Source organism: Pseudorasbora parva, chromosome 15 (genome assembly GCF_024679245.1).
Source record: "Pseudorasbora parva isolate DD20220531a chromosome 15, ASM2467924v1, whole genome shotgun sequence".
Taxonomy (NCBI): Eukaryota; Metazoa; Chordata; class Actinopteri; order Cypriniformes; family Gobionidae; genus Pseudorasbora; species Pseudorasbora parva.
Genome location: NC_090186.1, coordinates 43,579,664 through 43,596,824, shown reverse-complemented (window position 1 = coordinate 43,596,824; position 17,161 = coordinate 43,579,664). Strand labels below are relative to the sequence as shown.

The window sequence follows — 17,161 nt, the reverse complement described above, 5'->3', positions numbered from 1 at the left end:
ATGGGAAAGGCCCATTTCTGAGGAAATATAATATATGCTCCTTTTGTGAAACAAGAGTGAAAGTAAAGACTTCTGTTGTGAACTTAATTCTAATTTAAACTATATTAGTGTTCTTGAAGACATATTTTATACAAACAAAAAGATGTCTCATTAATTAAGTAATAATATCCTTAAATCCAGAGCTGGGTAGTAACTGATTACATGATTATATTCCAAAAATTAAGTACTTGTAAGTAGATTATATTCCATTTTAAAATAAATTGCTCTTACACTGATCAGGCATGACAGTAAATAACACTCTTCATCACGGCTCCTGTTAGTGGGTGGGATATATTAGGCAGCAAGCAAACATTTTATCCTCAAAGTTGATGTGTTAGAAGCAGGAAAAATGGGCAAGCGTAAGGATTTGAGTGAGTTTGACGAGGGCCAGATTGTGACGGCTAGACGACTGGGTCAGAGCATCTCCAAAACTGCAGCTCTTGTGGGCTGTTCCCGGTCTGCAGTGGTCAGTATCTATCAAAAGTGCTCCAAGGAAGGACCAGTGGAGAACCGGCCACAGGGTCATGGGCGGCCAAGGCTCATTGATGACCGTGGGGAGCGAAGGCTGGCCCGTGGGGTCCAATCAAACAGACGAGCTACTGGAGCTCAAACTGCTCCAGAAGTTAATGCTGGTTCTGATAGAAAGCTGTCAGAATACACAGAGCAGCTCAGTTTGTTGCGTATGGGGCGGCATAGCCGCTGACCAGTCAGGGTGCCCATGCTGACCCCTAACCCCGCCGAAAGCACCAACAGTGGCACGTGAGCATCAGAACTGGACCACTGAGCAATGGAAGAAGGTGGCCTGGTCTGAGGAATCGTGTTCTTTTACATCACGTGGATGGCCGGGTGTGTGTGTGTGGCTTACCTGGGGAACACATGGCCCCAGGATGCACTATGGGAAGAAGGCGAGCCGGCGGAGGCAGTGTGATGCTTTGGCCAATGTTCTGCTGGGAAACCTTGGGTCCTCCATCCATGTGGATGTTACTTTGACACGCTCCACCTACCTAAGCATTGTTACAGACTATATATATATATATATATATATATATATATAGTATTTCTATAATCTATATCGATGTGGTACTACAATATCTTATTCAAATCAATGGTATAAACAAGTTGGTCAAAAATAGGTCTAATGTAAAACTAGTCTTGATCACATTAACCATAATATTTTTATGTAATGGATTATATTACTAACTACAATTTTTTTTAATGTGAATTGGGATCAGTAACTGACTTCAATTTCAGAACTGCTTATTTTAAATTTGCTTGGTGCAAATAAATAAGGATTTAAGAAAGTCAGTCCACACAAAAAAGTTATTCTCTAACATGAATTTTATTCAGTTTTATATGATGTTTTCACATTCTATGAATCTGTGCTGATAATAATAATAAATTATCTTTGTGCAGAACATGAATTGCTGTTATGTAGGATACATCAATACATTTTTATGTAAGAAGGTCCCCATCTCAGAGCTGCTTTGATTTCTGAATTCCCTGTTTTTTTCTTAAGTACCTTAATATAATACTACAAACCATATTAAGCAGTACAAGCAACTTACAAAAAGCCAAAATCGGTTCCTGTGTCTGCATGTATATTGTTCCCTTAAAGGGTCAGTTCACCCAAAAATGAAATGTCTGTCATTAACTCCTCCCCCTAATGTCGCTCCTCACCCGTAAGACCTCCGTTCATCTTCACACACAGTTTAAGATATTTTATATTTAGTCCGAGAGCGTATGCAAGTGTATGCACACTATACTGTCCATGTCCAGAAAGGGAATAAAAACATCATCACAGTAGTCCATATGAGACATCAGTGGGTTAATTAGAGTCTCTTGAAGCATCGGAAATACATTTGGGTCCAAAAATAACAAAAACTACGACTTTATTCAGCATTGTCTTCTCTTCCGCCGTTTGAAACATTTTTGAGGGTTGAAAACAAACAATGCTGAATAAAGTCGTAGTTTTTGTTATTTTTGGACCCAAATGTATTTTGGATGCTTCAAGAGACTCTAATTAACCCACTGATGTCTCATATGGACTACTGTGATGATGTTTTTATTCCCTTTCTGGACATGGACAGTATAGTGTGCATACACTTGCATACGCTCTCGGACTAAATTTAAAATATCTTAAACCGTGTGTGAAGATGAACGGAGGTCTTACGGGTGTGGAGCGACATTAGGGAGAGGAGTTAATGACAGACATTTCATTTTTGGGTGAACTAACCCTTTAAGACTGTTCTGCTTTTCCTTGTGTTTTCTTTGTATTCTCATCCATGGATAATTCCTTTTGTAAGTACTGTACGATCAAAGCTCGGGGTCCCTTAGCACCAGAAGTCGACATTCAACAACATTGACTATCTTTGTGCATAAAATAAGACATAAATGTTTACAGTAATTGTCCCTCCAATAACCTGATGTACATTCACTGTAACATCTACTTCAGGGATATTCAAATCTTGCCGTAGAGGGCCAATGCGCTGAAGATTTAGCTCCAACCCTAATCAAACACACCTGAACATGCTAATCAATGTCTTCAGGATCATTAGAGAATCCCAGGGGTTGTGTTTGATCCGCGTTGGAGTGCATTGGCCCTTCAGGGTAAGATTTGAATACCTCTGATCTACTTCTTCCCGAGTTCTCTGGCTCTTTCCGTGGCCGCCTCTACGGCTCCCATCGCAGCCGCTCTGAATCCTGCTTTCTCCAGCGCGTGGATCCCGTGAATCGTGGTTCCTCCGGGAGTACAAACTTCAGCCTTCAGCTCCGCCGGGAGCTTCCCGGTGTCCCGCAGCAACACTCCAGCGCCCTACAACCCATCAGACACACGGATATCAGTGCCTTCTGGAGCTCTGCATAGTTTATGAGATATAGGAGCAGAGTTGGCTGTAGTTAGTTACTAAGTATGAGGACGGTTTGTGTGTGTTTTTGTGATCGCTATAACTAATCTTGTCATAATTGTAATATGTCGTTTGTTGGACTTTCGACTATCGAGTTTTCATGAGAACGGTTTGTGTTTTTGTGATAGAAGGGGTGATTTTTTTTTCATTGAATATTCGACCTGGATTAGTATCACAGAATCTGCCAAAGTCGTTGCCTGGGTTACGTATGTGAGGGGCGGAGCTATCAAAATAGGGGCGTGACTCTTTTAGGGGTAGGGGCGTGTTTGTTTTGGTGATTTGAAATGACAACAACGTTTACCAGATATCACTTACCCTACCTTTAACTTATTTCCGCTCATTTCCAAATTTTTTAAAACAACATCTTCCTCTTTTTTTTTAAAAATGGAATTAAATAATTAATAATTTCTTATTATTAAATAAAATATGGTTTTGTTATTTTTATTCCAAGCATATGACATTTTTACAGCAGACAAACAGTCATTCGACTGACCACGTGATCAGTGTTCCCAAAACTCGCTCCTCCACAGTGAATAAATTGCCATCTGAATGCAAAAGTTTTATCACTGAGGTGGCTTGCAAATTTATTTTTACGAATGTCAGCATGACATTTACATTTACATTTAGTCATTTAGCAGACGCTTTTATCCAAAGCGACTTACAAAAAGGGGAGAGCAATAGAAGCAACGAAACAAACAAGGCCAACAACCTGTAAGAGCTGTAAGAAGTCTCAGTTAATCGAGCACAGTACACAAACTTTTTTTTTTTTTAACAGACAAACAAACAGAAAATTTAATGGATAGTTAAGTGCTATTCTGTATTGGTCAGGTGCAATTGGAAGAGATGTGTCTTAAGATGTTTTTAAAAAATGGCTACAGACTCGGCAGCACGAATTGAGATCGGCAGGTCATTCCACCAGGTGGGAACGGTCCAGGAAAATGTCCATGAGAGCGATTTCATGCCTCTTTGGGATGGAACCACGAGGCGCCGCTCATTCGCAGAACGCAAGCTTCTGGAGGGTGTGTAAGTCTGAACAATTGAATTTAGGTATATTGGTGCAGAGCCAGTGGTTGTTTTGTAGGCGATAACTAGTGCCTTGAATTTGATGCGAGCAGCCATTGGCAACCAGTGCAGTCTGATGAAGAGAGGCGTAACATGCGCTCTCTTCGGCTCATTAAAGACCACTCTCGCCGCTGCATTCTGGATCAGCTGCAAGGGTTTGATAGTGCATGCTGGAAGCCCAGCCAGAGAAACAATTACCGTCCAAATAGGGCTTTACTCTGTATTTTCATATGAAGTACATTTCCAGTACAAATACAATTCTTTAAGGGGTCATGACACGACAAATCTAATTTGCCTTGATCTTTTGACATAAGAGGTCTTTGTACCATTACAATTTTTATTTCAAATATTAAAGGTACAGTGTGTCGTTTTTATGAGGATCTACTGATAGAAGTGTAATATAATACACATAACTATGTTTTCAGTGGCGTATAAAGACCAAGGGGGTAATCTAGCACTCCCCTAGGGGCGGCCATTGCTAACCAAGCCATCACCTGCTGTTAGCATCCCATTGACTCCCATTCATTTTTAAGTCCCTTTGACAGTGAATAACTTTACATCTAAGACGTTTAAAGACTCCATTTGTCCATTGGTTATTTCTAAAGAAACACGACAATGTATAAAAGGCTCCATTACCTTGTATCTTACACTATCGCCCCGCAGAAGCTGTTTTTGTAAAAATAGGCTAACGATTGTGTCATAACCAACGCGACTCTGTCGCACAGTTGAGAAATTACCATATAGACCTGAGGAGACGCTCAGAAGCAATCTTTGCTGTCTATGAGGCCGTCGGGGGGACGTGGAGACACAAGGTCTGATAAAGTCAAGGGGGAAGAATGAGGAGAAGCCCATAGTGAGCCAAAAGCAACGGGAGAAAATATTTAAACAACGTGATTCAGATTTCACTTTCCACAACTACTAGAAGACCTACAGCTGTCGGACAGGAGGCTCACGTCACATCTACGTCCTCAAGCTCAGTCTGAGCCTGCGCAGTTCGCTCAGCCATCAGGAAGTGAGTGCCTCTGATTGGCCTCATTTTTCCGCCGTTGAAGTCAATGGGATAGCTCTGTCCACTTCTTTAACTGTCTATGATAAAGACCTCACATAATGAAGCGTTATATCTTTATTACCTTCGAATGAGCCATTTCTATCTACACACACCACGGGTCCCTAAAAGTGAAGTCGCCATTATTTCTAACAAATTTTTAAAATTCTACTTCTATTTAAATCACTTAAAGTAACCTCCTGTCTAGCTTGCTTCCTAATCTAGTTGTCTAATAAACCTGACATTGTATATTATGAATATTGTTGGCTCTGTCATGAATTGCTCGCTTTGGATAAAAGCTTCTGCTAAATGCATGCAAATGTCAATAACAACAAAATCACACAAATTATATGGTAAAAATGTGATTGCAAAAAAATAGCAAACTTTATATAAAATCTCTCATTTTGAAACATTTCCTACCAGTATCGTCTGTGCTGCAATACGTCGAGCCAAGGCGCTCGGCATCCCCATTTTGACGGCACCCTCCGCCAGCGCCTCCGCAAAGACGTACACCTAAAAGACCAAATTTATAGTGTGAAAAAATTATAAATACGTAAAATATTATTTGGAAAGTATTTAATTTCTATTAGGTTACATTTTCTTTCTGCTCACTGTAGTACTGTAAGATTATTTGCATTTCTTTCAATAATGTATTTATTCACTTTAATCAGTTTTATTTATTTATTTGTACAGTTTTAGCCATAGAATTGTCACCATGTATAAATGAATCAATTTATATTGTGAAAAATGTATATTATTTTATAAAAATGTGAAAATGTTACATTATTACAATTTTGTTTTTACATAATGGTCATTAAGTACATTTACATACAATGATAAATAATCTAAGGTACAATACCTTAGATTATTTATCGTTACATGTAAATGTACTTAATGATTTAATCTATTACTTTCAATTATTTAAATGTATTTGTTTGCTTTTTTTAGTTTAATGTTGTTGTTAATTATTCAATTAGTTTAATGTTTTTTTTTAAATTTATTTTACAGTTTTACTCTAGCAAACTCAATTTATAGTGTGTCAAATTAATATTATAAATGTGTAAAAAAATATTTAATTTCTATTATGTTATACTATTAAATGTTTATTTTTTTCTACCCACCGTAGTTGTTTAATTATTGAAATGTATTTGTTTATTTTATTGATTGATTTAGTTTAATGTTTTTTTTATTTTTTATTATTATTTTACAGTTTTACTCTAAATTCCCAAGCAAAGCCAATTTATACTGTGGAAAAATGATATTATAAATATGTGTAAAATATTATTGGATAATATTTAATTTCCATTCGGTTTTTTATACTCACTTTGATACTTACTGTTAGATTTAATGGAATTAAATGTATTTATTTACATTTACTTATCTATTTTAATTAATTAATTTTGTTTAATCCTATTTTTATAAATTTTCACAGCATTTCTTTAAATATTAAAATGCCCACCTGAGGGTCAGTAGACCCCCGTTTGAAAACCCCAGCATTCTTCACTCAAGTAATTTGTGTGTAATTTATGGAAAAATGTGATTTATGGGTAAGAAGCTGCTGCCACTCACAAACGCGACGCCGCTGCCACTCAAGCCCGTGTGGGCGTCGATCCAGGGCTCAGGCCCCGCCTCCACCAATCCGCAGGGGCTGAGGAGGGTCTTCAGGAGAGACTCCTCCCCCTCTCCAGCCCACGAGCCTGAGGCCAGGAGCAGCGCCCCCTCCAGGAGCACGCAGGGAAGATTCGGCATCATGCGGATCACACGCGTCCCCGCAGGCAACAGCTGGAGACACAGACAGCCATGACTGCTGTGCAATATATCCCAAATGTGCATATCACAATATGCATATCGCAACGGCACGCAATATATGAATGATTTTAATAGGCTACTTGAACATTGTGTATATACACTCACCTAATGGATTATTAGGAACACACACTAATACTGTGTTTGACCCCCTTTCGCCTTCAGAACTGCCTTAATTCTACGTGGCATTGATTCAACAAGGTGCTGAACGCATTCTTTAGAAATGTTGAAAAGCTTTGTGACATGGTGCATTATCCTGCTGGCAGTAGCCATCAGAGGATGGGGACATGGTGGTCATAAAGGGATGGACATGGTCAGAAACAATGCTCAGGTAGGCCGTGGCATTTAAACGATGCCCAATTGGCACTAAGGGGCCTAAAGTGTGCCAAGAAAACATCCCCCACACCATTACACCACCACCACCAGCCTGCACAGTGGTAACAAGGCATGATGGATCCATGTTCTCATTCTGTTTACGCCAAATTCAGACTCTACCATCTGAATGTCTCACAGAACAGAAATCGAGACTCATCAGACCAGGCAACATTTTTCCAGTCTTCAACTGTCCAATTTTGTTGAGCTTGTGCAAATTGTCGCCTCTTTTTCCTATGTGTAGTGGAGATGAGTGGTACCCGGTGGGGTCTTCTGTTCCTGTAGCCCATCCGCCTCAAGGTTGTGTGTGTTGTGGCTTCACAAATGCTTTGCTGCATACCTCGGTTGTAACGAGTGGTTATTTCAGTCAAAGTTGCTCTTCTATCAGCTTGAATCAGTCGGCCTACTGGATCTTTTTCCCTTTTCACACCATTCTTTGTAAAACCTAGAAATGGTTGTGTGTGACAACCACACCCCTAAATGCATTGAAGCAACTGCCATGGGATTGGCTGATTAGATAATTGCATTAATGAGAAATTGAACAGGTGTGCCTAATAATCCTTTAGGTGAGTGTGTATTACCAAGTCAAGCAAAGAGTTTTTGGTATTTAAATATTGGCATCACATTTTTTGTTTGTTAACATTGATGTTTAAATCATACTGTCAGATTTATGATTTTTTTTTTTGCTAAAACACAGCTGGTCACTTTCAGAAGTTGAAGTGATGCTTTCTTTCCCCCGAAAGAATGTGAAATACATAAATAGTATCCTTCTCAGTTTTTAAATATTTTTTAAATATAATTGAAATAGATTTTACACACTAATAGCAATATCGTATCGCATATCACATTATTAAACAAGATATTGCATATCGCATTTTTCTTCAGTACCGCACACCACTAGTAACGATAAACCGTTACCAAATCCTCACCTCCTCAAGTGTTGCTAGAGTGACTCCGGCTGCCATGGAAACGATGATGTGTTCCTGAGTGACATTCCGGGAGATTCCATTCAGAACCTTTGGAACGAGGTGAGGTTTGACTGCCAGAAAGACCAACCGAGAGCGCTCGACAACCTCGTCATTCGAGTGAGTGACGGAAACGCCTCGCTCCTGTGAGAACATGCACACAAACCCGTCACGACACTGCAGAAACTACATCAAACGTCACACTGGGAAATTTTTACACATTACTGGCTTACTTAATCGGTTAGTTCACCCAAAAATGAAAATTCTGTTAATAATTACTTACTATATACTAGGGGTGACCCCTAATAGTCTAAGATTCGATGAATCGATATGCAGGACCAGATTCGACCACTTATCTCATGGTCGAATCTTCACGGGTGTTATGAAACGAGGATCATACCATTTTAGGCAATATAGGGGTGCTCAATATTAGTGTTATAGACGTGTCGCGGCGCTGAGCGATCGCTCCTTTAAGGGCACTGAGCTTCGCACCGGACGAGCCGCGCCTTTAAAATTCGAACACATTATACACCGACGGCGGCATTCGACGCCTGTCCGCGGCGATTAAACGTATATTTCCCTCAAATCGTGAATGTACATACTGATTTCACCCTGTGCTACAAGATACACTCATCGTGCACCTCTTCTGTCAGAAGTCGATTCAAAATGGAGCACGCGCGTATATAATGTTTACGTCTGCCTGGTGTGAGATCCTGAGACACGGCGCTGGGCTTCAGTCCGGTGTGAGACCCCCTTTAGATACAATCGGCTTAAGAACGTGCATATAAACCAAGCGGCAACCTCCCGCGATCTCTCTTGAAGCCAATACGGAAGTAATGTAAACTGCAATTCCTTAACTGGCCACTAGAGCGGCTCCAGAAGGAGCAGAATCTCATTGAGCCCCATGTTAAAATTCCCAACTTTACAGCAGAAAAAAACATGTTTACAGCCTGAGATAAATTGTGTTTTTTGGTCTATACAGCTAATTTTGCCCTTCCTGATGACTGTGAGGGGGTGGATTTTTTTATAACTCATTCGTTTACGTTATATAACGCCTTAAAGTTCTGCATAATTAAGGGCGTGGTTACAAGTGGATAGCCATTTATCTGCCGTCTATAGTCATTGCGTCACCTAAGCTCCGCGCACATCCCGCCGAAATGTGCTCCGAAATGAGATTCGAAAATTCTGATTCAAATGTGTAAATCCTTAGTAAGGGACACCCCTACTCTATACACAGATGAAGATATTAGTGTGAATCGATTCATGATTCGGATCACCAATGCCACGTGATTTCAGTACTTTGACACGCGATCCGAATCATGAATCGATTCACTGATTCATAACGGTTCGAAACTTTGTTTTGAAATCGGCCCATCACTATATAAGTCGTTATTTAGTTTCTTTATCGCACAAAAACTCTTCTCGTCTTTATAAATGATTGTAGAGCCGCTGTAGTGAGATGGGCTTTGTAACAACGTCTTTAGTGCCTTTATGGGTCTTGAGAGAGGAAATGACATTGGTGTCAATGAAGGCCTTTCTGAGCCATCGGATTTCAACACTAATATCTTCATCTGTGTGTGAAGATGAGCGGAGGTCTGACGGCTGTCCAACCACAGGAGGAATTAATGACAGAGTTTACATTTCTGGGTGAACTTACCCTTTAACCGTCACGCTGGGATACTTTTACACACTACAGGCTTACTTAAGGAATCCAGGTGTGTGTATACTTAGCAAAAAGATAAACCTTATGAAGAAACATCTGGGTCATGTTTCACCCTAAAATCAACAGAAAGCTAATTTTGATTGCACAATCACAATTAATTTATAAACATTTGTATTGTGTTAATGAGAATTTGCAGTCGGGGATATGCGTGTATAATGTAGCAAAAAAATAAATAGGTTAAGTGGAAAAAGGCTTTATGCAAAATTAATAATAATAATAATAATTTTATATATAATTACATTATATTTGTTCCAGGGTGAAACATGACCCAAACACTTCTTGACTTTTTTTATAGAACTGCATAATTAAAATGTTAATGATGTCAGATCGTACCTGAAAGCGAGGAAGGTTGTTGGCGGACGGAGCACTAATGATTATATTAGTGGCTGGAACCTTCCCTACAGCACAGAAAACAGCAGAACACGTCAGAAAACCACAGAAACGCTTACATTCAAAATAAATACAATTATTTGTTTAGCATTTTGTTCATTTACAGCAGTGGTTCTCAAACCTGTCCTGGAAGACCAACAGCCCTGCACATTTATGTCTCTTCATCTCCTCATCACACCTGATTGAACTCATGAGCTCATTAGTAGAGACTGTAAGATCTGAAATGGGTGTGTCAGATATAGGGAGACATACAAAATGTGCAGGGCTGGTGGTCCTCCAGGACAGGTCTGAGAACCACTGATTTACAGCGATTACTGACAGGTGAAGTGAATAACACTGATGATCTCTTCATCACCTGTTAGTGGGTGGGATATATTAGGCAGCAAGTGAACATTTTATCCTCAAAGTTGATGTGTTAGAAGCAGGAAAAATGGGCAAGCGTAAGGATTTGAGCGAGTTTGACGAGGGCCAGATTGTGACGGCTAGACGACTGGGTCAGAGCATCTCCAAAACTGCAGCTCTTGTGGGCTGTTCCCGGTCTGCAGTGGTCAGTATCTATCAAAAGTGCTCCAAGGAAGGACCAGTGGAGAACCGGCCACAGGGTCATGGGCGGCCAAGGCTCATTGATGCACGTGGGGAGCGAAGGCTGGCCCGTGGGGTCCGATCAAACAGACGAGCTACTGGAGCTCAAACTGCTCCAGAAGTTAATGCTGGTTCTGATTGAAAGCTGTCAGAATACACAGAGCAGCTCAGTTTGAGGCGTATGACCAGTCAGGGTCTACACTTACACCATACCCTTAGCCATTAGTAGAGATAATAAATACTCAATATGTTTAGCTCAAGTTGATCGCTGTTGTGTTTAATTACTTAACTTTGGATAAGAAAATGCATGTGTAAAAGCTAGTACACCGCATCCAGGAACTTTTTTTAGAGCTAAGTTAGCTTTAGCTACTGCTAATCAACAATGCTTTCATCATGGAGACTCTTACATGCAGAACACAGTATATATTATGAATCTTACACAAAATTCATCTTCATCACAGTATAACTGATGTTATTGGAAAAACATGATGCTACCCGTTTTCTTTCCCTTATAAATATAACTAGCTCGTTACCGAATTAAACACAAATATATTTTAAACTTTACCATTCTAGCTTGATAGTGAGCACTAAAGTCATCTTATTTGTTTATATTCATACTGATAAAGTTAGATGTTTTATCACATGTGATTCTGACATGATGTCACTGCATGCACACGGCTCGTCTGAGGTCAATAATGCGTCTTCCAGCTGATTGGTCGGTGAGGCGCGTTCATGTATTTTGGGGGCGTGGCTTTGGAAAGAGCCCAGAAGGGTGAAGGTGGAGTGAATGGAAATAATGAGCTGTCTTTAAAACAGTCCTGAGAGGTCTACAGACACTCAATTTTTATAATTTCTTTTTCAGAGTACTTACATTTTAATTATGTATTGATATATAAAGAAAGTTTAAACAAATTTGGAAACAAAGTTTTTTAACCAATTCCTACCTACCCTACCTTTAAGCAATATTTATCCATGATTTGTAATAATTCTTTCCAGTTATGATTTTGCTTAAGAGAACCACTGATTGTTTCTTGTTTTCTAAAGTGTCTATTTGGTTTGGCAGTATCACACACCCCTAATATGACATGAGTGCAGTAACAGTGTTTGCTCACTTAGCCCGGCTTCCAGATATGAAATATGGATTTGTCTTGCATTTAAATGATTATTTTTTATATTTCCTTTTACTGAAACACTAAAGAGTCCAGATGAATATTGCCTGTACTAATGTCTGTATCTCTGAGAGAAAGCACATGTTATCAGTGTGTTTTGGGGAACATTCTAGTTATAGCTGGAGCTTAATCAGCTCCAACCTTGGAGAGTGTGTATCTGTGTATGTGCGCAATATTCTGTCACAGGTCAGATCAGTTTTGAGGAGTACAATGTGCATCTTAAGAGATGGGTGGACTTGTTGTTCTGGGCAAGATGGCGCCTGCTGGATCTGGAAGGTCACTACGGGCCTAATTCTGGGGTGAAAGCATCAACAAGTGATTTATGGAGATGTGCATCTGATTAACTGACAATATGTAGAAATTAAACATGACTGTTCATTTTCTCTGAGCCAATCAGAATCATCCTCCTTGCAGTAATGATGTGGATAGACTTTGAAAAGAGTATAACTGTTGGACAAGATGGGGAGAGAGGAAGCGCGATCTACAAACTCCTTGTGAGACTTGAAGCTGGCTTTTGCTGACGAAACTGCAAACTATTCTTCAGTAAATCTCTCTGTAATTAATTGCACTCCTGACTCTTGATCTTCATTTTTCACTACTGGTCTTGGGAATTAAGATTTTTGCCTCAGCCTGATGCTTTTTATTTCAATTTTGGTCTAAAAGGGTCTTTACATTTGCACAAAAATATAACTTTGTTATTATTAATAAAAAAGTGAATAAAGGTTACGCAAAAGTAACGTAACATTACATTTCTTAAAAACGAATGACTTAACACAATATTGTAATGTATTACTTTTCAATGTAACTTTCCCAAACACTGGTCTCAATCAAGTATACACATCTACCACTTTCTAAAAGAAATGTACATTTAAATAGAAAATAAATAATATATTTTTTTATTAAAAAAAAAACTACTTTTATGACCATTTTCCATTGTGGTACAGCGTTGCCATATTGCAACGTTTGCTTATAAGTACCCATAAAAATGTTTTGTTTGTTTGTTTTGGGTTTGATTGAAGCTATTTCTATGTAATAAAAACTTATTTGAAAAAAATATTTCACGATTAGAAAATAAGGCGTCCCAGAGAGGCTATTAAAGTTAAACTATTTTATGTTTTGTGCACTTGACAGGATCTGTCCGAAATAATGCACTTAATCCAGATGTGCAGCTGAATATGGATGATGTTGTGTCACCTGACGCGATGATGCCCTGCGCGATCCCAAACGCCATGTTTCCCGCTCCGATGAATCCGATCTTCAGCTGACACACATCCTGAACTCACACACACACACACACACACACACCAAATTACTCAAGTGTTATGTGATGGTGCTGCATATGTTCACCAAACAACATCCAATCATGAGGTAAACAACATTTACTCACACACTGACCCGCTGGTGAATCGCTGCTTCTGACTGAACTATCTGACGGATTCATGGTTGATTTGGTGCAGCTTTAACAGATCACATCAGTGTTTAAAGCTAAACTCGTGTGTCATATGGAGAACATTTTCTTCTTTACTTGCATTTAAGAAACAACAGTAGATGCACTGACACCTGCTGGACTGGATCAATGGATATACCATATTTTTACAGTCTTTTTGATTTATAAACACGGACTCTCTCTCTCTTGTCAAAAAAAAAAAAATCCTATTGGAACTTCAGTTTGTCCTGTTGGATCTTATTGGACATTTTGATTTATTTTAATGGAATTTCACTTTGTCCTGTGATTTTGTTTTTTGTACTTGTTATTATTTATAATAAATAAAGAAAAGATAATAAAAAAAATGTAGGCTAATAATTCTTCTTTTTTTGTCACTTTAGAGTTTGATAATGACGCTATTATTGAAAAAACTTTTCTGTAAAAAATAAGTGACTCTAATGGTCTGTAAGATTCATTCTGGCTTCATATGAAATGTGTCTATAAAGAAACTGAGATAGCGCCACCTGCTGGACTGAACTGCATTTTATACAGCCACACTAGCGGTTGAATTGTTGATTTTATTTATACTAAAAATGATAATGTACTTTGTAAGTCTGTATTGTAATTGTACACATGATGGTCTCTTCAGTCTTTCATTAATAAAGTACTAAAGGGCATTTTTTTCATCTGTATATTATTGTGGCTTACTGTAGTACAGGGAGTGTCTGTGTTTAAATTTCTCTTTACCTGTTTCAGATCTCTGGTAGTTTACTGTGAGCTGCATTTACTAAGATAATATTAACCCTTGCAATTGTTTCTCGTCATAGGAATACACAAAAAAAGAAGTAGCGCTCTATCATTAATAAACACATTGTACAAAACTACAGTTTAGATGTCCCTATCCCCTATATAGTGCACTGTCTGATCGTTCCCTATCCCCTATATAGTGCACTGTCTGATCGTTCCCTATCCCCTATATAGTGCACTGTCTGATCGTTCCCTATCCCCTATATAGTGCACTGTCTGATCGTTCCCTATCTGTTCGTTCCCTATCCCCTATATAGTGCACTGTCTGATCGTTCCCTATCCCCTATATAGTGCACTGTCTGATCGTTCCCTATCCCCTATATAGTGCACTGTCTGATCCTTCCCTATCTGTTCGTTCCCTATCCCCTATATAGTGCACTGTCTGATCATTCCCTATCCTCTATATAGTGCAGTGTCTGATCGTTCCCTATCCCCTATATAGTGCACTGTCTGATCGTTCCCTATCCCCTATATAGTGCACTGTCTGATCGTTCCCTATCTGTTCGTTCCCTATCCCCTATATAGTGCACTGTCTGATCGTTCCCTATCCCCTATATAGTGCACTGTCTGATCATTCCCTATCCCCTATATAGTGCACTGTCTGATCGTTCCCTATCCCCTATATAGTGCACTGTCTGATCCTTCCCTATCTGTTCGTTCCCTATCCCCTATATAGTGCACTGTCTGATCATTCCCTATCACCTATATAGTGCACTGTCTGATCATTTCCTATCCTCTATATAGTGCAGTGTCTGATCTTTCCCTATCCCCTATATAGTGCACTGTCTGATCGTTCCCTATCCCCTATATAGTGCACTGTCTGATCGTTCCCTATCCCCTATATAGTGCACTGTCTGATTATTTCCTCTCCCCTATATAGAGCACTGTCTGATCGTTCCCTATCCCCTATATAGTGCACTGTCTGATTGTTCCCTATCCCCTATATAGTGCACTGTCTGATCGTTTCCTATCCCCTATATAGAGCACTGTCTGATCGTTCCCTATCCTTTATATAGTGCACTGTCTGATCGTTCCCTATCCCCTATATAGAGCACTGTCTGATCGTTCCCTATCCCCTATATAGTGCACTGTCTGATCGTTCCCTATCCCCTATATAGTGCACTGTCTGATCGTTCCCTATCCTCTATATAGTGCACGTTCTGATCGTTCCCTATCCCCTATATAGTGCACTGTCTGATCGTTCCCTATCCCCTATATAGTGCACTGTCTGATCGTTCCCTATCCTCTATATAGTGCACGTTCTGATCGTTCCCTATCCCCTATATAGTGCACTGTCTGATCGTTCCCTATCCCCTATATAGTGCACTGTCTGATCGTTCCCTATCCCCTATATAGTGCACTGTCTGATCGTTCCCTATCCCCTATATAGTGCACTGTCTGATCGTTCCCTATCCCCTATATAGTGCACTGTCTGATCGTTCCCTATCCCCTATATAGTGCACTGTCTGATCGTTCCCTATCCTCTATATAGTGCACGTTCTGATCGTTCCCTATCCTCTATATTGTGCACGTTCTGATCGTTCCCTATCCTCTATATAGTGCACTGTCTGATCGTTCCCTATCCTCTATATAGTGCACGTTCTGATCGTTCCCTATCCTCTATATAGTGCACTGTCTGATTGTTCCCTATCCCCTATATAGTGCACTGTCTGATCGTTCCCTATCCCCTATATAGTGCACTGTCTGATCGTTCCCTATCCCCTATATAGTGCACTGTCTGATCGTTCCCTATCCCCTATATAGTGCACTGTCTGATCGTTCCCTATCCTCTATATAGTGCACGTTCTGATCGTTCCCTATCCTCTATATAGTGCACGTTCTGATCGTTCCCTATCCCCTATATAGTGCACTGTCTAATCGTTCCCTATCCCCTATATAGAGCACTGTCTGATCGTTCCCTATCCCCTATATAGTGCACTGTCTGATCGTTCCCTATCCTCTATATAGTGCACGTTCTGATCATTCCCTATCCTCTATATAGTGCACGTTCTGATCGTTCCCTATGCCCTATATAGTGCACTGTCTAATCGTTCCCTATCCCCTATATAGAGCACTGTCTGATCGTTCCCTATCCTCTATATAGTGCACGTTCTGATCGTTCCCTATCCTCTATATAGTGCACTGTCTGTATCATTCCCAGGCACCAGGCATTTAGTCATATTACAAAATAATTTTTTGATGTCAAACATAAAATCTTTTTTTTTTTACGCGTTTATCACGCCGCAGGACCTCCAGATGCACGTCAACGCGTCTTTACATTGACTTAGGGTTAGGTCATTCAGCTCTGTCACTGCCATTATTCAGCTTGGAACAGCAGGACATTTATAACTCTGATTGCATTCGTCTGAAAGAAGGTCATACACACCTATGATGACTTGAGGGAGTGTAAATCATGGGCTAAATTTAATTTTTGGGTGAACTATCCCTTTAACATGGAAACCACTCTTTGACATTGACTTGTTCTGTTTTTGTTTTAAGTCAGAAATGACAAGGAATACCACACACAATACAAAGTCAATGGAGACTGTTGGATTGTTTTGCTGTCTCCATTGACTTTGTATTGTGTGAAGCTGCCCCCCTTTTCATTTCTGGCTTATGACAAAAAACAGAACAATGTCTAAAAGCTTCTATGTGACGAGGTGTGCAGCAAACTAGCTCAAAATCCGGAAGTTTTTATAAGCTGTTGACCCAAAAAAACAAGTGCTTAAGTTGGATACAGGCAATCGAGACAGAGACATCATGTTTTCTGCTATAAATCAAAAATTACAAGGAGGCAACTGGCAACCTCACACAATAAGTCAATGGAGACGGTTTGATAGTTTTCGCCCCCGGTGGGCGTGGTCTTCAGATT

The 17,161-nt window shown here is 39.7% G+C and overlaps 1 protein-coding gene across 2 annotated transcripts; it reads right to left on the bottom strand.

The window, feature by feature from the left end:
• Positions 1-2,239: 2,239 nt before the first annotated feature.
• Positions 2,240-13,593, bottom strand: pycr3 (pyrroline-5-carboxylate reductase 3). 2 transcript variants are annotated; one of them, XM_067418756.1, is made up of 7 exons: positions 13,444-13,593; positions 13,251-13,329; positions 10,249-10,313; positions 8,157-8,336; positions 6,619-6,831; positions 5,470-5,562; positions 2,240-2,851 (listed from the first exon to the last, which is right to left on the bottom strand). In XM_067418756.1, exons 1-7 carry the CDS (start codon positions 13,495-13,497, stop codon positions 2,669-2,671), a joined length of 867 nt encoding a protein of 288 aa, XP_067274857.1. In that variant the 5' UTR covers positions 13,498-13,593; the 3' UTR covers positions 2,240-2,668. The 2 variants fall into 2 exon arrangements, with proteins under 2 accessions (XP_067274857.1, XP_067274858.1); XM_067418757.1 differs by having other exon boundaries at positions 13,452-13,574.
• Positions 13,594-17,161: the final 3,568 nt, after the last annotated feature.